Source organism: Neomonachus schauinslandi, chromosome 1 (assembly GCF_002201575.2).
Source record: "Neomonachus schauinslandi chromosome 1, ASM220157v2, whole genome shotgun sequence".
In the NCBI taxonomy this organism is placed as follows: domain Eukaryota; kingdom Metazoa; phylum Chordata; class Mammalia; order Carnivora; family Phocidae; genus Neomonachus; species Neomonachus schauinslandi.
This window is the reverse complement of record NC_058403.1, coordinates 123,187,587-123,211,052: the sequence shown is the minus strand read 5'-3', so window position 1 is coordinate 123,211,052 and position 23,466 is coordinate 123,187,587. Positions and strand designations below refer to the sequence as shown.

General features: G+C 37.2%; 1 protein-coding gene across 2 annotated transcripts in view; it reads left to right on the top strand.

Moving 5' to 3' along the window:
• PPP2R3A (protein phosphatase 2 regulatory subunit B''alpha) overlaps positions 1-23,466 on the top strand; it is a 161,898-nt gene that overhangs the window by 64,575 nt on the left and 73,857 nt on the right. For both annotated transcript variants that reach the window (XM_021678884.2, XM_044920419.1), the window contains exon 5: positions 15,992-16,066. In XM_021678884.2, coding sequence (XP_021534559.1) covers positions 15,992-16,066 — 75 coding nt within the window. The remainder of the gene's footprint in view (positions 1-15,991; positions 16,067-23,466) is intronic.

Sequence of the window (23,466 nt, the reverse complement as noted above, 5' to 3'; positions counted from 1 at the left end):
GTTTTTTATCAAGAATGGATGCTGTACTTTGTCAAATGCTTTTCTGCATTTATTGAGAGGATCATATGGTTCTTGTCCTTTCTTTTATTAATGTGGTCTATCACATTGATTGATTTGCAAATATTGAATCACCCTTGCAACCCAGGAATAAATGCCACTTGATCGTGGTGAATGATTACTTTTAATGTACTGTGGGATTTGATTTGCTAGTATTTAGTTGAGAATTTTTGCATCCATATTCATCAGGGATATTGTTCTCTTTTTTAGTGGGGTATTTGCCTGGTTTTGGAATCGGGGTAATGCTGACCTTGTAGAATGAGTTTGGAAGTTTTCCTTCCATTTCTATTTTTTTTAATAGTTTGAGAAGAATAGGTATTATTAACTTTGTATGTTCCTAGGAATTTATTTATTTCTGCCAGATTGCCCAGTATGTTGGCATACAGTTATAATTGTATTTCTGTAGTGTTGATTGTTATTTCTCCTCTTTCATGGGTGGTTTTATTTATTTTGGTCCTTTCTCTTCTTTTTGATAAGTCTGGATAGGGTATTATCAACTTTATCAACTTTTTCAAAGAACCAGCTCCTGGTTTCACTGATCTATTCTAGTGGGCTTTTTGTTTGTTTGTTTCTGTATCATTCATTTCTGCTATAATCTTTATTTTTCCCTTCTTCTGCTGACTTTAGGCTTCATTTATTGTTGTTTCCCTAGCTCCTTTAGGTGTAAGGTTAGGTTGTGTATTTGAGATTTTTCTTGCTTTTTGAGGTAGGCCTGTATTGCTATATACTTCCCTCTTACTACTCCTTTTGCTGCATCCCAAAGGTTTTGGACCTTCATGTTTTCATTTTCATTTGTTTCCATGTATTTTTTTATTTCTTCTTTAATTTCCTGGTTGACCCATTCATTCTTTAGTAAGATGTTCTTTAACCCCCATGTATTTGCGGTCTTTCCAAATTTTTTCTTGCGATTAACTTCAAGTTTCATAGCATTGTGATTGGAAAATATGCATGGTATGATCTCAGTCTTTTTGTCCTTGTTGACACTTGATTTGTAACCTGGTATGTAGTTGTTCTGTTGAATGTCCCATTTGCCCTTGAAAAGAATGTTTATTCTGCTGCTTTAGGATGGAATGTTCTGAATATATCTGTTAAGTCCATCTGGTCCAGTGTGTCATTCAAAGCTATTGTTTCTTTTTTGATTTTCTGCTTAGATGATCTGTCCATTGACATAAGTGCGGTGTTAAAGTCCCCTACTATTATTGATTATTATGAATGAGTTCCTTTTATGTTTGGGTGCTCCCATGTTGGGGGCATAAACATTTACATTTGTTAGACCTTCTTGTTCAGTAGACCCCTTTATTATGTGTAGTGCCCTTCTTTATCTCTTGTTACAGTCTTCGGTTTAAAATCTAGTTTGTCTGATATAAATATGGCTACTCTGGCTTTCTTTTGATGTCCGTTTGCATGATAAATGTTTCTCCACCCCCTCACTTTCAATCTGGAGGTGTTTTAGTCTAAAATGAGTCTTTTGTAGGCAGCATATAGATGGGTCTTGTTTTTTTATCCATTCTAACACCCTGTGTCTTTTGATTGGAGCATTTAGTCCATTTACATTCAGAGTAATTATTGATAGGTAAGAATTTAGTGCCATTGTATTTCCTGTAAAGTCAGTGTTTCTGGAGGTTTTCTCTGTTCCTTTCTAGTCTTTGTCACTTTTGGCCTTTCTTCCCCATTCAGAGTCCCCTCTAATATTTCTTGCAGAGCTGGTTTAGTGGTCACAAACTCCTTTAGTTTTTGTTTGTCTGGGAGACTCTATCTCTCCATCTATCCAGAATGGTAGCTTTGCTGAATGGTAGCCTTGCTGAATATTCTTGGATGCAGACTTTTCCCATTCAGCACCTTGAGTATATCTTGACACTCCCTTCTGGCTTGCCAAGTTTCTGTTGAGAAATCTCCAGTGAACTTATGGGTTTTCCCTGGTAAGTTAATGACTTATTTTGTGTTACTGCTTTTAAGATTTTCTTTTAAGTGGGCTCCACATGGGGCTTGAACTCATGACCCTGAGATCAAGACCGGAGCTAAGATCAACAGTCAGATGCCAGTTATGTCTCTTGCTCCTGAAAATAATGGCCTTATGAAGAAGAGGTCATGTAGTGTCCAAGGCCTGGTCCTTCAGGGAGTGTCTCCAGTATGTGCTGCGTGTGCTCTGCTGTTGTGTTCTGGCTGCTCTGTCCTTCAGGTCAGTCGCCTGCAGAGGCTCTCCTTGCCTGCTGTGGGCAGTATTTGGTCCCGGGCCTGAATATGGTGAGTTTTAACTAGGTGTGCTCTGGTCTGCTTTTGCAATGAGACCTGACACCAATTCCACCAGAACTGAGGCTCTGTAGAACTCTCTGGTCAGGAGATATGGTTTGGGCAGCGGTTTGTACTGTCTCCTGGGGGAGAGGCTCACTGTGCTGGACTGAGGCAAGTTGACCGAGGGGGCAGTCCCACCAGAGCAAAGGGGAGTGAGGCTTAGTGTAAGCAAATTAGGCAGCCAGTGTTAGCACTTTCCTGCTTCCCACAGGTGACTCTGTGTTATGCTGAGGGGCAGGGGAGGAAAATGGTGCCAGCCAGCTCCTTTGTTCCTGAAGAGGTGTCTCCATGAATGCTGCCTCTCAAGTACATGCTCCGAGAAGAGTGAATAATCTCCCCAATGTGTGGCCCAGGTGTTCTTCAGATCACTGTTTCCATGCTGTCTACTCGCAGGTTGTTTGTCTGCTTTCTCTCCAGGAGGAGCACATTCTCTATTGGCCTCTATCCTAGCCAAGCCCTCTGGCCTTTAAAACTCCAGGGTTTTAGTCCCACTCTTATAAGAACTCACAGAATTTAGCCCCTCTTGTCTTCCAAAACAATGGCTTTGAGGAAACATTCTCCTTGTGCATTCTTTGGTGTGCTCCTCTCTCTCTCACCCTTCTCTGCAATCAGGGCTCCCTCCCCTCTGCAGTACCTGCAGTCTGCTTCTCCCCTAAACCATGTCTCTGCACTTCCTACCATCTTCGATGTCGCCTCTTCTCTCCCTTTAGTTGTGGAGTTTGTTCTGCCAATTTTCAGGTCATTTTCTGGGGTATTTAGGATGATTTAGTAGTTACCTAGTTGTGTTCGTGGGATGAGACAAGCCTAGGATCCTCCTACGCCACTGCCATCTTCCTTTCTTGCTCTAGTTTCTCTTAAAAATAGTAGGGGATTTTAACACCCCACTTACATCAATGGATAGATCATCCAGACAGAAAATCAATAAGTAAGCAGTGACCTTAAGCAACACATGAGACCAGATGGACTTAACAGATATACACAGAACATTCCATCAAAAAACAGAATACACATTCTATTCAAGTGCACATGGAACATTCTTCAGGATAGATCACATTAGACCACAAAACGAGTCTCAGTAAATTTAGGAAAATTGAAATCATATCAAGCATTTTTTCCAACCACAATGGTATGAAACTAGAAATCAATTACAAGAAAAAATTATAAGACCCATCTATATGCAGCCCACAAGAGACTCACTTCAGATCTAAAGACACATACAGACTTAAAAAACAAACACATGAAGGCTAAGCAACATGCTACTAAACAACGAGTCAGTGAGGAAATCAAAGAGGAAATTTAAAAATACCTTGAGACAAATGAAAATGGAAACACAACATTCAGAAATCTGTTGGACATGGCAAAAGCAGTTCTAAGATGGTAGTTTATGATATAGGCCTGTCCTAAGAAACAAGAAAAATTTCAAATGAACATTCTAACCTTACACCTAAAGAAACTAGAAAAAGAACAAAGAAACAAAGTTAGTAGAAGGAAGGAAATAATAAAGATAAGAGTGGAAATAAATGAAAAAGAGATCAAAAAATAAAAGAAAACCAGTGAAAATAAGAAGTTTTGCTACATGCAAAAGAATGAAATTAGACTATCTTATACCATATACAAAAATAAACCCCAAATGGATTAAAAACCTAAATGTAAGTCATGAGACTGTAAAACTCCTAAAAGAAAACTTAAGCAGTAAACTCTTAGACATAAATCTTAGCAATATTTTTTTGGATCTGTCTCCTCAAGCAAAGGCAACAAATGCAAAAATAGTTGGGACTACATCAAAGTAAAAAGCTTTACACTGTGAAGGAAACCATCAACAAAATGAAAAGGTGACCTACTGAATGGGAGAAGATATTTGCAAATGATATGTCCAATAGAAGGTTAATATTCAAAATATATAAAGAACTCCTACAACTCAACACCCATTTAAAAAAAGGGGGGGGGTGGGCACTTGGGTGGCTCAGTCAGTTAAGCGGCTGCCTTTGGCTCAGGTCATGATCTCAGGGTCCTGGGATCGAGTCCCGCATTGGGTTCCCTGCTCCACCGGGAGCCTACTTTTCCCTCTCCCTCTGCCGCTCCCCTGCTTGTGCTCTCTCACTCTCTCTATCAAATAAATTAATAAAAAAATGGGGGGTGCCAGGGTGGTTCAGTTGGTTAAGCATCTGCCTTTGGCTCAGGTCATGATCCCAGAGTCCTGGGATTGAGCCCCACATCAGGCTCCCTGCTCAATGGGGAGTCTGCTTCTCCCTATGCCCCTCACCCCGTTCATGTTCTCTCTCTCTCGTGCCTTCTCTCTCTCTCTCAAATAAATAAATAAAATCTTTTTTTAAAAAATGGGCAGAGGACCTGAAAAGACACTTTTCCAAAAAATACATACAGATGGCCAACAGACACATGAAAAGATGCTCAACATCATTAATTAGGAAAATGCAAATCAAAACCATAATGAGATACCACCTCACACCTGCTAGAATGGCTAGTATCAAAAAGATAAGAAATAACAAGGATTGGAGAAATTGACAAGGATATGGAGAAAACAGAACCCTGGGCACTATTGGTGGTAAATTAGTAAATGTAAATTGGTGCAGCCATTGTGGGAAACAATATGGAGTTTCCTTAAAAAATTAAAAATAGAAATACCATACGATCCAGCGATTCCACTTCTGGGTATTTTTCCAAAGAAAATGAAAACTCTAATTCAAAAAGATATATGCATTCCTATGTTCACTGCAGCATTATTTACAATAGCCAACATATGGAAGCAACCTAGTGCCCATCAATAGATGAGTGAGTAAACAAAATATGGTATATATGAACAATTGAATATTACTCAGCCATAAAAAGGAATGGAGTCTTGCCATTTACAACACAGATGGACCTAGAGAGTGAAATGTCAGACAAAGAAAATGATTTCACTTATATGTGGAATCTAAAAAACAAAACAAACATACTCATAAATACAGTGAACAAACTGGTGGTTGCCAGAGGGCAGGTGGTTGGAGAGATTGGCAAAATAGGTGAACGGGATTAAGACGTACAGACTTCCAGTTACAAAATAAGTTAAGTCACAGGGATGTAAAGTACAGCATAGGGAATATAGTCAATAATGTTTTAATAACTTTGTATGGTGGCAGATGGTAACTAGACTTACTGTGGTCAGTTGTAATGTATATAAATGTTGAATCACTGCTGTGCACCTGAAACTAATATAATAGCGTATGTCAGCTATACTTCAATTTAAAAAAAAATGAGACAAGAAATACAAAACAGTGGTTTTCAAGATGCTGGATATCTGACAACAAAAGATAGTGATTGCTGAGAGACAGAAAGCAAACAAGGTCAGCTTTATGATTGTCTCACGTTACTGCCTTGAGAGAGTTCCCAAGCCACAGTGTGGGAATGGGGACTCCAGGCAGAGTCCATCAGACTCCCTAATTTTAGGAGGCAGAGGTGAAGAGCTAGATGACCAGGGTGGCTAGAATACTTGGGACAGAGGACCAGCGAGAAAGCTCCAGACATCTTTAGAACTCCTCCACGAGTATTCAGCAGAATACTGATCAACAGATGTATGTGGGGAAAGTAACCAAAGCTAAAGGAAGTGCTATCCATAATTAGGGAGCAGTACAGTACCTGTCAGTCACACAGGCCCAGGGATAGTATTTGTCCTTACCAGCCAGACTGGAAAACTTCAGGACTTTGGGTAGAGTACTCTTGGGAGTCTTGCTTCAGTAATGGAGAATAAGTAACCCTAAATTAAGCATTTCTAGGTCCTGCGTAACCAATTTAGAAAGCAAGACCTACAAGGATAAAAGGGTTTTAAAGTGACTTAACAGCATTCCAGAACAAAGTTTGAGAATATTTATAAGAACATAAAAATATCCAGCATTCAACCAGGTGAAATTTGTAATAGTTGATGTCATCAGGCATGCAAAGAAGCAGAAAAATACAACAGATAATATGGAAAAAAAATCAGTTGAAACTGATCTAGATGTTAGAATTAGACAAGTACATTAAAACAACCTTCCTAACTGAATTCTGTCTACCCAAAAAGTTAACACATGGAAGATATATATTTTGAAAAACCCAAATTGAACTTGTAAAGGTGAAAACTAAGGTGTCTGGGGTGCAAAATACACCAGATTGGATTAACAGCAGATTAAACATTGCAAGTGAAATGATTAGTGAATTTGAAGACAGAATAGAAACTATCCAAAATGAGAAATGGAGACACAAAGAAAGGAAGAAAAATGAAAAGAGCATCCATGAGCTTTGGGACATAACTTCAAGCAAACTAACATACTTATAAATGGGAGAGGTGGGGGGATTTAAAATAAAGAATTTGTCACCTCTTTGTCCCAAGTTCCTAGGACAGAGCTTTTAAACCCTTAGAACTTCCCAAATGATAAGAACATATTTGTTTTTCACAGCGGGCTCCTGGGACCATGCCTGAGTTTTTACTAACGAGATGACTCATTAATGGTGGGTCCCTGGATAGTTTCAGAGTGGGGACTTATTGTGCCAAAAAGGCCAACCATGTGATTAGAGGTTAGGTTTTTCAGCCAGGTGTTACCAACCTGACCTCCAAGGAGGAGATGGAGCCTGGAAATTGAATTCAGTCATATGGACAATGATTTAATCAAGCATGCCTACCTAATGAAACCCAATAAAATCTCTGGACACTGAGGCTCACTGAAGCACAATGATGTGCTGGGAGGGTGCCATGCCCTGAGAATAGAAGCTCTGTGTCTCAGACCTTCCCACTTTTCCCTCTGCATCTCTTGTTTGGCTGGTCCTGACTTGTAGCCTTTATAATAGAATAGTAATCATAATGTAGCACTTGCCTCATTTCTATGGGTCACTCAGGCAAATTGTTAAACCTAAGGGGATGGTGGAAACCCCCACATTTATAGTCAGTTGGTCAGAAATGTGGATGGCGTAGGAACCCCAGAGTTAATGGCTGGTTTCTGGAGTTAGAGAAGTCTTGTGAAGGGACCGTGCCCCTAACCTGTGAAATCAGTACCAATTCTGGATAGTTAGTGCTGAATTGTGGAATTGCATTGCACAGGGACAGAAAAATTATTTGATGAGATAATAGCCCCAGATTTTCTATATTTGATAAAAACCATAAGCTCAAACCCAAGATAATAAGCCCAAGGACAAGAAACACAAAACTATACCAAGTCACATCACAATAAATTGGTTCAAAACCAGTAATAAAGAGAAAATTTGAATAGCAGCCAGAGAAAATAGTCACATTTCATAAAGTGGAACAAAGATGAAGATAACAGTAGATTTCATGTTGGAAACAGTCCAAGTCATAAACATTGAAGCAACATCTTTAAAGTACTCAAAGAAAATAGGCTATCAACTTAGAGCATCGTACCCAATGAAAACATCTTTCAAAAACGAAGGTGAATTAAAGATTTTTTTGGACATAGAAAAGCTGAAAGAATTTATCACCAGCAGAAATGCAGTACAAGAAATGTGTTTGGGTTGGGGGGAAAGTTGTTCAGTCAAGGAAGAAAATAATGCCAGATGGAAATACAAATTTACATAAAGGAAAGAAAAGCTCCAGAAATGGTAACTAAATGGATAATTTTTTATTATTCAGATCTCTTTAGAAGATAACTATTTAAACAAAACTATCAACAGTGTTTTGTGGTGATTATAACATATGCCTAAGTACAATTTGACAACAATAGCGTAAAGGCCAGGAGAAGAAAAATGGAAGTATACTATTGTATGGTTCACATATTATCTATGAAGTGGTATAATACCACTTGAAAATAGATTGTAGTAAGTTAAAGATGTATGCTGTACTCTCTGACACAACCACTGAAATAACAGTTATAGCTAAAAAGCCAAAAAAAGTTTAAATAAAATAGAAGTTATAAAGAATACTCAGTGAACTCAAAAGGAGGCAGGAAAGGAAGAAAAAAGGGGAACAAAGAATGGATGGGACAAACAAGATGATAGACCTAAACCTAACCATATCAATGTCAATAACACATTAAATATAAGTGATGTGAATACTGTCAAAAGGCAAAAATTAGACAAAAAAGCAAGACCCAAATATATGTTGCCTGAAAGAAATGTACTTTAATTATAAAGACACAAATAAATTAAAAGTAAAAGAAGAAAAAAGATACAGCATGGTAACACTAATCAAAAGAAAGCTCTTACAAATAAATGGAAAGACATATTGTGTTCATGGATTGAAAGACTTAACATTGTTAAATGCCCAATCAACCCAGAACAGTCTATATAGATCAGTTCAAGTTCTGTCAAAATCCAAATGGTCCCCTTCTCCCATCCCCTGGCAACCCCATTCTATTCTCTGCTTCTGTGAGTCTATTTTGGATACCTCATATAAGTTGAATCATGAAGATGTTGTTCAGTGGATATAGTTTTAGTTATGTAAGACAAGTAAGTTCTAGATATCTGTTGTACAACATAGTGCATATAGTTAACAGTGCTATATTGTGCAACTTAAAATTTGTTAAGAGGGTAGATCTCATGTTAAGTATTCTTACCAAAACAAACAAACAGATTAAAGAAAAAAAAGCACAAGGAAACTTGGAGTTGGTGAATATGTTATTACCTTAATCGTGGTGATGGTTTCCTGGGTACACATGTATGTCCAAATTCATCAATCTGTATATATTATATACATACAATTTTTTGTATATTGCTTATTCCCCAATAAAGTTTAAAAATACCAATGGCATTTTTTGCAGATATATAAAAAACAATTATAAAATTCATATGGAATTTCAAAGGACCTGGAATAGCCAAAACAATCCTGAGAAAGGAGCAGAAAGCTGGAAGCTGCACACATCCTAACTTCCAAATATATTACAAAGCTACAGATTCTTGCATATATCCACCAATGATTTGCAGCATAGGTGCCAAGATTATACAGTAGGGAAAGGATGGTCTCTTCAACAAATGGTGTTGGGGAAATTGGATGTTTTGTACACACCACGTACAAAAATGAACTCAAAAGGGATTAAAGACCTAATCCAAAGACCTGAAACTATAAAACTCCTAGAAGAAAACAGAGGGGGAAACCTTCATGACCCTTGGATTTGGCAACGGATACGACCAAAAAAGCAGAGGCAGCAAAATCAAAACTAGACAAATGGGACTACATCAAACTTTAAAACTTCTGGACAGCAAAGGAAAGCGCGTAGTAAAAGGCAGTCTATAGAATGGGAAAAAAATGCTTGCAAACACACCTGATAAGGTGTCTGTCAATATCTAGAATATATAAAGAACTCCTACAACTCAATAAGAACAGCAATAAAAATAACTGGATTTTTAAATGGTCAGGGACTTGAAGAGACATTTCTCCAAAGATGAAATGTCTAACAAGCATATGAGGAGATGTTCAACATCAGTAAAAAAAAAAAAATTAATAAGCAGGGGAATGCAAATCAAATCACAGTGAAATACCACCTCACACCTGTTAGAATGGATACTGTTTAAAAAAAAAAAAAAAGCGTTGCTGAGGATATGGAGAAATTGGAACATTTACACACTGATGGTTGGAATGTAAAAGGGTATAACTTCTATGGAAAATGGTGTGGAAGTTCCTCAAAAAATTTAAAATAGAGCTACCATATGACCCAGCAATACCACTGTGGGGTATATATCCAAAAGAATGGAAAACAATGTCAAAGAGATATTTGCATTCCCATGTTCATTGAGCATTATTCACAATAGCCAAGAAGTAAAAGCAACCTAAATGTCCATCAGTAGATGGACAGATAAAGAAAATGTGGTATATACATATAATGGAATATTATTCTGCCTTTAAAACAAAAGGAAATTCTGTTACATGCAACAACATGGATAAACTTTGAGGACATTATGCTAAGTGAAATAAGCCAGTCACAAAAAGACAGATACTGTACTATTCCACTTATATGAAGTATCTAGGGTAGTCAAACTCCTAGGAAGAAGAGAGGTAGTTGCCAGAGCCTGGGGGGAGGTTGTGTGGGGTGTTGTTGTTTGGTGGGTATGGAGTTTCGATCATTCGGGATTGGGGTGGGAGGGGTCTGTTGTACAACAATGTGCAAGTTGTTGACAGTATTGTACTGTACACTCAGAAATTGTTGGATGAATTTTATGTTATATGGGGTTTTTTGCTGCAAAAAGAAAAGAAAGCTGGGTGGCTATATTAATATCAGACAAAGTAGTTTTTAAAGCACATAATATTGCTAGGTAAAGATAAAGAGATCAGTTCATCAAGAATATAACAATTCATGAAGAATGTAACAAAAATGATAAAGGGATCAATTCATCAAGAATATAACAATTCATAAAGAATATAACAACATGGGGTGCCTGCGTGGCTCAGTCGGTTAAGTGACTGCCTTCGGCTAAGGTCATGATCCTGGAGTCCCGGGATCAAGTCCCACATCGGGCTCCCTGCTCGGCGGGAGGCCTGCTTCTCCCTCTCCAACTCCCCCTGCTTCTGTTCTCTCTCTCGCTGTCTGTCAAATAAATAAAGCCTTAAAAAAAAAAAGAATATAATAACATGACAATTTTTTTTAAAGATTTTATTTATTTATTTGAGAGAGAGAGAAAGAGCACAAGACGGGGGAGGGTCAGAGGGAGAAGCAGACTCCCTGCTGAGCAGGGAGCCTGATGCCAGACTCGATCCTGGGACTCCAGGATCGTGACCTGAGCCAAAGGCAGTCACTTAACCAACTGAGCCACCCAGGCGCCCATAATATGACAATTCTAAATGTTTGTGCACCTTGTAACAGACTTTCAAAATGCATGAAGCAAAATCTGATAGAACTTCAAGGATACATTCAAGTCATAATTGTAGATTTCCATGTGCTGTTCTCAATAATGAACAAGTTGAGAAAAGATCAATAAGGATATAGAACACTTGAACAACACTATCAACCAACTTGACATAATTGACATTTATATTACACTTTACCAAACAACAGTAGAATACACATTCCTTTAACATGTACGCGGAATATTTACCAAGATAGACAATATTCTGGGCCATAGAAAATCTCAATAAAAATTTAAAATTCAGCTCTTAAAGTATTCCTTTGACTTGAATGAAATTAAGTTAGAAGTAATAAAAGATCTCTGAAAATTTTTCAAATATTTGATAACTAAATAACACTTTTAAATAACCCATGAGTCAGAGAAGAAGTCAAAAGGAAAATTAAGAAACATCTTGAACTGAATGAAAGTGAAAACACAGCATGTCAAAATTAATGAGATGCTGCTAAAGCTGTATTTAATAAGTGAGCTTAGCAAGTTTACAGATAACATGATTAGTATACAAAAATCAATTTTCTTCCTATATACTAGCAACAAACAATTCAAAATGAAATTTTAAAAATACCATTTATAATACCACCCCCAAATATTAAATACTTAGGGATGAATCTGCTAAAAGATGTGCAAGACCTGCACACAAAATACAGCAAAACATTGCTGAGAGAACTTAAAATAAGATTTATATAAATGGAGAGAGAGGTCTTTATGGGTAGGAGAACTCGATATTGTTAAGATGTCAATTCTACATTAGCTTTGACTCTTAGAACCATAATAATGTGCAAATACTCTCCCTCCAAGAAATAAGTAATGAATTAAAATCAACCTGGACTTGTGGGAAAGAAACTCAGAATAAAATAATAAACAGTAACAAATGAACTGAACTGTATTCTAACTGCATTAAGGAGAATAAAGGAAGAACAGGAGAGAGCTAACCTGAGTAACCTTGGAAAGTACTATTTTAACTGGATACTGTAAGACCAGAGACAAAAAGAACTATACACTAATACTATACTCTGTTTAGTAAATTTGTTTCTCAATGGGATATAGGTTGGCAATTCTGTTAAAGTTACAAAGGAAAGGGAGAAGTTTAGACTGAACCTTGTGTATAGTATTAGAATCCATTCTCTACATGATTACATAGTTTTTAGTATATACAGATAAATATAGAAATAGAAAGAAATAAAAATGTGGGGGCGCCTGGGTGGCTCAGTCGGTTAAGCGACTGCCTTCGGCTCAGGTCATGATCCTGGAGTCCTGGGATCGAGTCCCGCATCGGGCTCCCTGCTCGGCAGGGAGTCTGCTTCTCCCTCTGACCCTCCCCCCTCTCATGTACTCGCTCTCTCTCATTCTCTCTCTCTCAAATAAATAAATAAAATCTCTAAAAAAAAAAAGAAATAAAAATGTGTATGCTTGGATTAGTATAAAGGAGTTCCCCCCACCCGTGTATGCAGTTTCAGTTATTCATGGTTAACTGCAGTCTAGAAGCAGATGATCCTCCTTCTGAATTAACATTAGAAGGTCAGTAGTAACCTAAGGCTACCTCACAATGCCTACTCCATTCACCTCACTTCATCTCATCATGTAGACATTTTTCATCTCATATCATCACAAGAAGTAAAAGCGTGAGTACAGTACAACGAAATATTTTGAGAGAGAAATCACATTCACATAACTTTTATTACAGTATATTGTAATTACTCTATTTTAATATTGTTATTGTTAATCTCTTACTGTGCCTAATTTATAAATTAAACTTTATCATATGTTTAGGAAAAAACATTATATATATATATATAGGGTTCAGAACTATTTGCAGTTTCAGGCGTCCACTGGGAGTCTTGGAACATATCCCCTGCAGATAAGGGGGGACTGCTGTACGTACAAGTATTCCTAGTTCTTCCTGCCAAGAGGGTCCAGGAGCAATGACACCCTAATGGTGATGAGCACACCTAGCACCCAGATTTCTAAATGGTTTTTAAATACCATTTCCAATAAAGGAACCAGGGCTATTTGGGGGGGGGGGGGAGGTAGATTCCAGGGCTGGAACGATGAAAATATAAGATGATACCATCTTGTGATACCAGAAAATATAAAAGTGCTCACAAAAGAATAGGGCATGTCAAGAGGACACAGAGGCCAACCTGATAGAGTTCCAATGGCCAGAGCAAGATCAATTTGAGCAACAAAATAAATAATGATAGTGTTGGATTATAACCCTTAGAATAAAATAAATACCCATGAGTCTGTACTGATACGAATTGAACATATAAATATGTGGGAGAGGAGGAATAGCTCTTCCTTACAGAAGAATTCCAGTTATTAAATGTAGAAAGAATGAGAGAAATACAAAATCACTATTAGATAAGCACCACAGTATAAATATCACAGGTTCCACAAACGACTGCTGAAATCAGGGGCGCCTGGGTGGCTCAGTCAGTTAAGCGTCTGCCTTCAGTTCAGGTCATGATCCCAGGGTTCTGGGATTGAGCCCCGCATCGGGCTCCCTGCTAAGTGGGGCATCTGCTTCTCCCTCTTTCTCTGCCCTTCCCCCCTGCTTGTGCTACCTCTCTCACTCTCTCTCAAATAAATAAGATCTTTTTAAAAAAATGCTGAAATCTGTGGGCAAAAATTTGCAGAGTTTCAAAGTATATCCCCCCTCCACAAAATTTATTAATTATTAAGGGAAAATAATAACTATATGGTGGTGAACCCAGAAGTCGCCATTTCAGCCAAGCGTGATCAAAGTTAACTCTACAAGATATAAGACATACTGACATCACATACTCTTATATGACTGCAAAGCACACAGTACCACTTATGTGGTATACCTGCCAAAAATGTATAATCTTAATCTAATCATGAGAAAATATCAGACAAAACCATGTTGAGAGACAGTCTACAGAATAATTGACTAGAACTCATTAAGAATGTCAAAATCATGAGGCGTGCCTAGGTGGGCTCAGTTGGTTAAGTTATCTGACTCTTGATTTCGGCTCAGGTCATGATGTCAAGGCCATGAGATCAAGCCTCTCATCAGGCTCCATGCTGAGCATGAAGCCTGCTTGGGATTCTCTCTCTCCCTCTCCCCACTCATGCTCTCTCTCTCAAAAAAAAAAAGCATATTTCATGATTATGAAATACAAGACTAAATAACTATTGAAGATTGGGAGAGACCAATGAGGCACAAGAACTAAATGCATCAACAAAAGGCAACCTATGGAATGGGAGAAGATACTTGCAAATGACTTATCAGATAAAGGGCTAGTATCCAAAATCTATAAAAAACTTACCAAACACAACACCCAAAAAACAGAAAATCCAGTCAAGAAAGGGGCAGAAGACATAAACAGACATTTCTCCAAAGAAGACATACAAATAGCCAACAGACACATGAAAAAAAATGCTCAATATCACTCCTCATCAGAGAAATACAAATCAAAACCACAATGAGATACCACCTCATACTGATCAAAATGGCTAAAACTAACAACTCAGGAAACAACAGATGTTGGTGAGGATACAGAGAAAGGGGAATCCTCTTACACTGTTAGTGGGAGTGCAAGCTGGTGCAGCCACTCTGGAAAACAGTATGGAGGTTCCTTAAAAAGTTAAAAATAGAGCTACCCTACGACCCAACAATTACACTACTAGGTATTTATCCAAAGGATACAAAAGTACTGATTCAAAGGGGTACATGCACCCTGATGTGTACAGCAGCAACGTCCACAGTAGCCAAAATATGGAAAGAGCTCAGATATCCATTGACAGATAAGGAAGAAGTGGTATAGATATACATACACACACACAATGGAATGCTACTCAGCCATCAAAAAGAATGAAATCTTACTATTTGTAATGACATGGATGGAATTAGAGGGTATTATGCTAAGTGAAGTAAGTCAATCAGAGACAAATACTATATGATTTCATTCACATGTGGAATTTAAGAAACAAAACAGATGGGGCGCCTGGGTGGCTCAGATGGTTAAACGTCTGCATTCGGCTCAGGTCATGATCCCAGGGTTCTGGGATCAAGCCCCACATCGGGCTCCTTGCTCAGCAGAGCCTGCTTCTCCCTCTCCTACTGCTCCCCCTACTTGTGCTCTCTCACTCTCTCTGTCAAATAAATAAATAAAATCTTAAAAAAAAAAAAAAAGGAAAAGAAAAGAAACAAAACAGATGAACATAGGGGAAGGGAAGGTAAGATAAAAACAGGGAGGCAAACCATAAGAGACTCTTAACTATAGGAAACAAACAGGGTTGCTCAAGGGGAGGTCGATAGGAGGATGGGGTAATTGGGTGATGGGCATTAAGGAGGGCACTTAATGTAATGAGCACTGGGTGTTATATGCAACTGATGAATCACTAAATTCTACTCCTGAAACTAATGATACACTATATGTTAACTAAATTGAGTTTAAAGCATTTTTTAAAATATTTTATTTATTCATTTGATACACAGAGATAGAGAGCATGAGCAGGGGGAGAGGCAGAGGGAGAGGGAGAAGCAGGCTCCCTGCTGAGCCAGGAGCCCAATGTGGCTTGATCCCAGGACCCTGGGATCATGACCTGAGCCTAAGGCAGATGCTTAACCAACTGAGCCACCCAGGTGCCTGCTAAATTAAAATTTTAATTAATGCTTTATTAAAGTATACTAGCATATCAAAAAGCACACATAAGTGTGCTTGTAATAAAATTTGAATGTAATAAAGTGTTAAATTTTAAGTGCATTCTACAGGAAGGAAAAATTCTGTTGGCGTGTTAGTTTTTTTATTTTGCTCTTTGGTACGTTTGTTAATTTAGTTTTGGTTTTAATCTTCTTCAGGATGTTGTGGATACACACCCTGGCCTCACGTTCCTGAAAGATGCTCCAGAATTCCACTCCCGCTACATCACCACGGTAGGCCAAGTCTTCTTTTTTCTTAATATAGATCCATAAGTCTCCTTTGTCCAGGCTTTCAGATCTTTATGCAAAAGGTAACCTGGGCTATGATGATTATTTTAAGTGGGAGGAAGGTACAATAAAATTGAATTCATTAGGGGCGCCTGAGTGGCTCAGTCGGTTAAGCGTCTGCCTTCGGCTCAGGTCATGATCCCGGGGTCCTGGGATCGAGTCCCGCATCGGGCTCCTTGCTCCGCGGGAGGCCTGCTTCTCCCTCTCCCACTCCCCCTGCTTGTGTTCCCTCTCTGACTGTGTCTCTCTCTGTCAAAAAAATAAAATCTTTAAAAAAAAAAAAAAATTGAATTCATTATTTATATCTACTTTTCTTCTTATAAGTACCAGTGTATACAGAATTAGAGTAATGTTTTCATTCTGTTTGGTCTTATGAGGTACACTTTTTGCTTTGTTTTTAATATTGATACCCAGTTGATATTGAGCATTTGCAAATAATACTGAAAAGAATTTTCAAATTTCCTTTCCCAGAAAAAGATGTGTTTTTCCCAGAAAAAGATGTGTCTCAATTTTAGAACTGGAAATGATAATGAGAAATAGCTTATATATAATCAGAAAACAAATCACATAAGAATTTAACGTAGCATAATCACAATCTCCCATTTTGTGAGGTGCTCTCATTCCCTGTTTTCTCATGCATGGTCTCATTTGACCAATCACAGGTAAGGCATGAATGATGAGTCAGAACACACCAGCCTGCAGTGCACATTGCAGCCACGTCCAGCATTCTTTGCCCTAGCTTCCACATTATCTTTGGAGGAATTCCAAAGATGAGCCCAGGACAAACCCCTCCATCACAGCCACACTCAAGTCAGTTAGCCCTTGCGTCTGGTTCACATCCCCCAATAAGATTACAGGGCAATCACCTCTGAGGAAAACCCTCTCATTCTTAGGGTACTTTTTGTTAGCCATGAATTTATTAGGTTCTGTCAAGTTACAGAATACTCCCATTCTTTTTCTCCTTTCAGAACTTCATTCTTGGCTTTACATTGGCTGTTGTAAAACTTTGTAAGTCTTTCTTTGAGCTAGAAGGTGTCACTGTCTTCTAAGACTATCTCAGAAGTGATTTTTGCCTGTTAACCACACCACTGTACTAAATTACTGCCACCACAGTCACCCTGGTGCGGTCACCATGGTTTCTCACTTGGATTACTTCCAACTGGTCTCCCCGCTTACACCTTCATTGCTTACAGTGTAGTTTCCACAAAGCAGAGTAAGTCAGATCATGTCACTCCTCTGTTCAAACCCTCCAGTGGTTTCCATCTCACCAGAGGAAAAGCCAAAGTCCTTGCTAAGACTCCCTATAATCCGCCCCCCACACACACACACCCCCTTACAACCTCTTTGCTCTCATTTCTCCTGTTAACCCTGCTCCTCACTTACTGTGCTTTGATCACAACTGCATTCTCACTGTTCCTGGAACAGACCAACTCCACTTCTGCCTCAGGTGCTTTTTACTTCTTCTTTCCTCTGCCTGAAATGCTCTTTCTACAGATTTCCACGTGACTTGCATCTTTATTTACTTCATCCAACTATGCACTCAGATATTCCTTATTACCCTGAACACCCTTTGCCTTCTTCACCCTTCTTCTCCCTCCGCCCCCTCCCCCTATACTTTCTATTCATTTGTTCTGCTTTATTTTTCTTCTCAGCTCTTATATCATCTAATATTTTAAATTTTAAATTCTCCTTCTCTATGATAGAAACTCCATTGGAGCAGGGAATTTGTCTATATTTTTCACTGCAGTATCTCCAATACCTAGAATAGTGCCTAGCACATATTAGATATACAGTATTTATTGAATAAATAAATGAAATTATTCATGCTTAAGAATTCTACACATTAACTGTGGCTTCAATTCCATAGGGAATTATTGGGTTCTGATTGTTGACTGTTCTATAAACTCAGGGCATGCTAATAGCATAATTGAAAATCTTAAGAGCTAGAAAGATCTTAGAGATAGTCCAGCCCAACCTTCTACCAATTCAGAAAATACTCTCTATAGAGGAACTTTTTATTGGAATTTATTCTTAGAAAAGATGTTAAATAAACAGAATTGTAAAATAGAGATAAATTTTCTTTCTCTACACTTTCTAGTTTGGTATTTGTTGAAGTACCATGGACCCATGATGGTCTGTGTCATCTAGCAAGTGGTCCCCAGGAATTTATAATTTCAGAGTGAAAAGCCATGAAACAATTTTGTTGACATGTAATTCACATTTCCCTAGAAATTCTGTTATGTTAATCATTAAAGGAACTAAATTGGTCAATTAACAGGGTATCATTAATTATCTCTGCTGATACATTTTCATGGCATTTGCATATTATCTATATTTTTAAAATTTACACTCTTGTTATTATGCTGCTTTATCCCCAATTCACAAAAATAAATCCATTACTCAGAAATAATTACTAAATTGTAAAATACTTGCAATGAAATAATGATAATAGGGCAATTCAAAACAGCATCATAATATAAATAAACAAGATCCCATTGAGAATACAGAATGTGAATCTGTGTATACTGAGATAAGTGTATCTATTGTGATAACCTCATAGTACCATCTGAAAAAGGAAAATGCAAATAAAAAGTATCACATGAATATCTGGAAACAGAATTTTATTTAAGGACTGGTTATCTGTTCTTCTTAATGCCTTTTCTATTGTGAAATCTGGCCAAATAATGGTATGAAGTCATTGGAACTTGTGCATTACTTCAGAGTACAGTGAGTTTTTCTAGAACAAATCAAAATAAGTTTTCTAGTGTGAAATTAATGAATGTTGTTAATGGCATAAAAGTGAATGACAGAGGCATCATTCTGTATCCTGTTCAGAGCAAAAACTGATAAGGTCACACTATTTCTTAGAAACTTAGATCAGCCTCAGAATTAAAGATAAATATCTCAGAAAAAGCAAAATTAATTTGTCATTTGACCCTATTGAATGTTATATAATCTCAGTGGCATGTAGTAAAAAACAATATTTTTTGTTGTTCTTTGCATGCTAGAGTTATTCAGTATTTTCACTCTGTCTAGTTGGAAAAAACTGACACAAAGTATGGCTCAAATATTAGTTTTAGTGTGGCACTCATATAGTGAAAAGTTGGGCGACTTTTATTTTCTATTTATCACTGAAAAACCTATGCTATAGGAAAAGACTTTTCATTTGTTTATTTAATTATTTTGTCAGCTATTTTCAGACTGGAAAGACAGAGCACCAACTATGCATACAGCAAAAAGAATATCACTACCCAAATAAGAGAATGCATCTAAAGTTACTTCATATTCTCCTTTAAGAAATAAGTCTCTTGATACTGAATGAAAATGAAAATTGGAAATACTAGCAAATTATAGCCCTTGAGTGTGCAGTTTTGCATGCCGTGCAGAGAAGTTGCCAGTGAATAAAAGACTCTGCTTACCCTAGCTGGCATATGCTGACTTTTGAGGAAAGAGGTGCTCATGTGAGTTTTTAAAATAAACAATGAGATTGAAAATACTTCTTTGTGACACTGGTGCTGGCAGCAAAGACATTTCTCTGGCTTGCTCAGATGGTGTCCTAGTGATAGATTCAGTGTCTTGATTGGCCTGAAGCCATCACTTTAGGCTGAAATGCCAGGAATTTAATCGTTGAGGACAAGGTACTGATACTTCCTGAGATGACTGAACTGTGGTGGAGACTGCTCATCACTAACAGCTTGACTTTTCCTCCAAACCTCTTGATAGAGAAAGGAGGAAATTTGTATTAGATTTTTTTTTTTTTTTAAGTCCAAATTCTGCAGAGGACCATGGAGAAATACTTTTCAGAGCCATATTAACCAGAGTGGATCAAGGATCTTTTCACCATTCCCTGCCAGGTAGAAGAACCATGCTTCCAGCCTTTGAATACTCCTCTGCATAAATTACCTACAATGAGCAATCTGTTATTTTTGTGTCCACATCCAATCCACTTGTCAAAACCTGTCTGACAGAGCTACCGAACACTTGCTCACATTTCTGGTGACCTACACTTGTGAATTAGAGGTTTCCAGTTCAATAGATACAAGGAAAAAGAAAGGAAACTGATTTAAAATTCAAACTATCAAGTTGACCAGAGATCCCTCGGTAAAAAATTGTCAAATTTTGTTCCACTCACTGGTAGTAAACAATTATTCTTACCATTACTAATTCTTAAAATTTTTTTTACTATTTTAAAAACTGTGATTGATTTCTTTTTTATTTACCTAAAAGTGGTAGAACAAAATTGGGGGAAAAAAACAAGGGTAGATGTAGAACCAAGCAGCTACATGTTCTCACCACTAGATGGTGCCCGTACCTCAATAAGCTAAAATGCTGAATCAGTAATGTGGAAACCAATAAATGTTCTGATGAAGTGGGGCTACTGAATAAAGAGATTTAGGCTATGGAAAAACGGACTACAAGTACGTTTTTTCATATTATTGTATAAGTAAGTTACCAGAGGCTAAAAGTGGAAAACGCTTAACAGTCAAAACATTTGTGAATTTTAAAAATTCTATCCAAAAAAAAACACAAAAAATGATTAACAAAATAAGCAAAAATAAATACAGATTAAAGCTTTATCATTTTAAGTGTAACACAGTACCTTCATAAAAAATATAAAATATTTGAGTATATAAATATAAAATAGGAAAATAAAATAGGAAACTTCGACTTTAGATAAATTTATATTCAAAATCAAATAATAAGGATAAAAATCTAATCATGTTCAACATAGAAAATTTTGGTGTAATAATATGTTTTGAAATTGACTTTTACTTGAGGAGCCATGGAACTATGATAAATGGTATTCTTACCGTTTATTTTCATATATGTAATTTCTGTACTTAAAATCCTCCATCTTTTTTATATGAACTTCTGCAAAGCTAGTGTTAAGAATACACTGTTGAGGGCGCCTGGGTGGCTCAGTTGGTTAAGCGACTGCCTTCAGCTCAGGTCATGATCCTGGAGTCCCGGGATCGAGTCCCGCATCGGGCTCCCTGCTCGGCGGGGAGTCTGCTTCTCCCTCTCCCACTCCCCGTTTGTGTTCCCTCTCTCGCTGTGTCTTTCTCTGTCAAATAAATAAATAAAATCTTTAAAAAAAAAAAAAAAAAAAAAGAATACACTGTTGATTAAGGAGGGCACATGATCTGATGAGCACTGGGTATTATATAAGACTGATGAATCACTGACCTCTACCTCTGAAACCAATAATACATCGTATGTTAATTAATTGGCTTTAAATTTTAAAAATAAAATTTAAAAAAATCTGAAACCAACAATACATTATATGTTAATTAATTGGAATTTAAATTAAAAAAAAAAGAATACGCTGTCAAGTAGGACACATTCTCTGCCCTGAAGCACCTCAGTCAGAGTCTGAGTGATTAGAGCCAATAGAGAAATTAGACACCAGCTAGTCCCTGCTCAAACCTAATGCACTATCTATCCAATAATTTTAGTTCTGCTTTCTGGTGCAACACAGGACAAGTCAGCCACTTCTTCCACCAGATAGTCAGCATTCAGATCATGGTCACATGTACACTCTAATCTTATTTTTCCCTCAAGAGTAAAAATTACTAAATTCATAGTATCTTTTACAATAATTTTGAATATAGTTAGCCTTCTCTGTTTTATGTTTTCTGCACATTTTATATGCTATCTATCTGTAAATCATAGAGAATAATACTGATTTATGTGAAATACTAATTAGAGACCTTTCTTGTGTTGGCATCCATCTGCTATTTACAACTCTGAAGAGAGTTATTCAACTAGCTATGACTCCAACCCATATGTCTCTTATCACAGGTACAACATGAAAGTTTTTGTTACACAAGTCTCAAATCTCTTTAATTTATCAAGCAATTTTCTAAGGAAGACATACAGATGGCCAACAGGTACATAAAAAGTTGCTCAACATTATTCATCATCAGCAAAATGCAAATCAAAACCGCAATGAGATATCACTTCACACCAGTCAGAATGGCTAATAACAAAAAGACAAGAAAATAACAAGTTTTAGGGAGGATGTAGAAAAAAAAGGAACTCTTGTGCACTATTGGTGGGAATATAAATTGGTGCAGTCACTATGGGAAACAATATGAGGTTCCTCAAAAATTAAAAGTACAACCACCATATGATCCAACAATTCCACTGCGGGGTATTTATCTAAAGAGAACAAAAATATTAACTTAAAAAGATCAGTGCATCCTGTGTTCATTGCAGCATTATTAGCAGTAGCCAAAATATGGAAACAACCTAAGTGTCCATCAATGAATGAATAGATAAAGATGTGGTATATACATACAGTTGACGCTTGTACAACATGGGTTTGAACTACATGGGCCACTTATGCAGATTTTTTTTATAGCACTGTAAATAAATTTTCTCTTATGATTTTCTTAATTTTTTTTCTCTAGCTTTGTTGTGAGAATACAGTATATAGTACATATATAACATACAAAATATATGTTAATCAACTGTTTGTGTAATTAGTAAGGTTTCCAGTCAACAGTAAGCTATTAGTAGTTAAATTTGGGGGTAGTCAAGTTATATGTGGATTTTCAACTACACATGGCTAGGGTTTGGTACCTCTAGCCCATGAAATCTTGCCATTTGCAACAACACTGATCGACTTTGAAGACATTATGCTAAATGAAGTAAGTCAGACAGAGACAAATACTATATGAGCTCTCTCATAGGTGGAATCTAAAAAAAAAAAAAAACTCGTACATAAAGAAAACAGATTGGTGATTGCCAGAGGCAGGGGGTGGGTATAGGCAAAATGGATGAAGAGGGAGTCAAAAGGTACAAACTTCCAGTTATAGAGTAAGTTAAGTCATGGGGATGTAAAGTAGAACATGGTGATTGTAGTTACTACTATATATACTATGTATAATACTATATATAATATAGTAATACAAATATATTGCATATTTGAAAGTTGCTGAGAGAGTAAATCTTAAAAGTTCTCATCACAAGAAAAACAGTCCATAACTATGTATGGCGGCAGATGTTAAGGAGACTTATTGCAGTGATTGTTTTGCAATATATACAAATATCAAATCATGTCTTACACCAGAAGCTGATATAATGTATGTCAATTATTCCTCAAATAAAAAATTTACCAAGCAATTATTAACCACCTGATATGCAGAGCACCATATCAAGCACTGGGATGCAAGTCAAGAAAGACCTGGTACCTTGGAGTTTGGAGGTGTTGATGGTCAGGTGCACCAGTGTTTAGAATATACAATGAACTGAAGGAGACTCACTTGACAGTTGGAGCACATGAGACAGAGCTCTACCCCAGTCCCTGTTCTGACGCTTCCTGTGGAGTTAGCAGTTGAGCT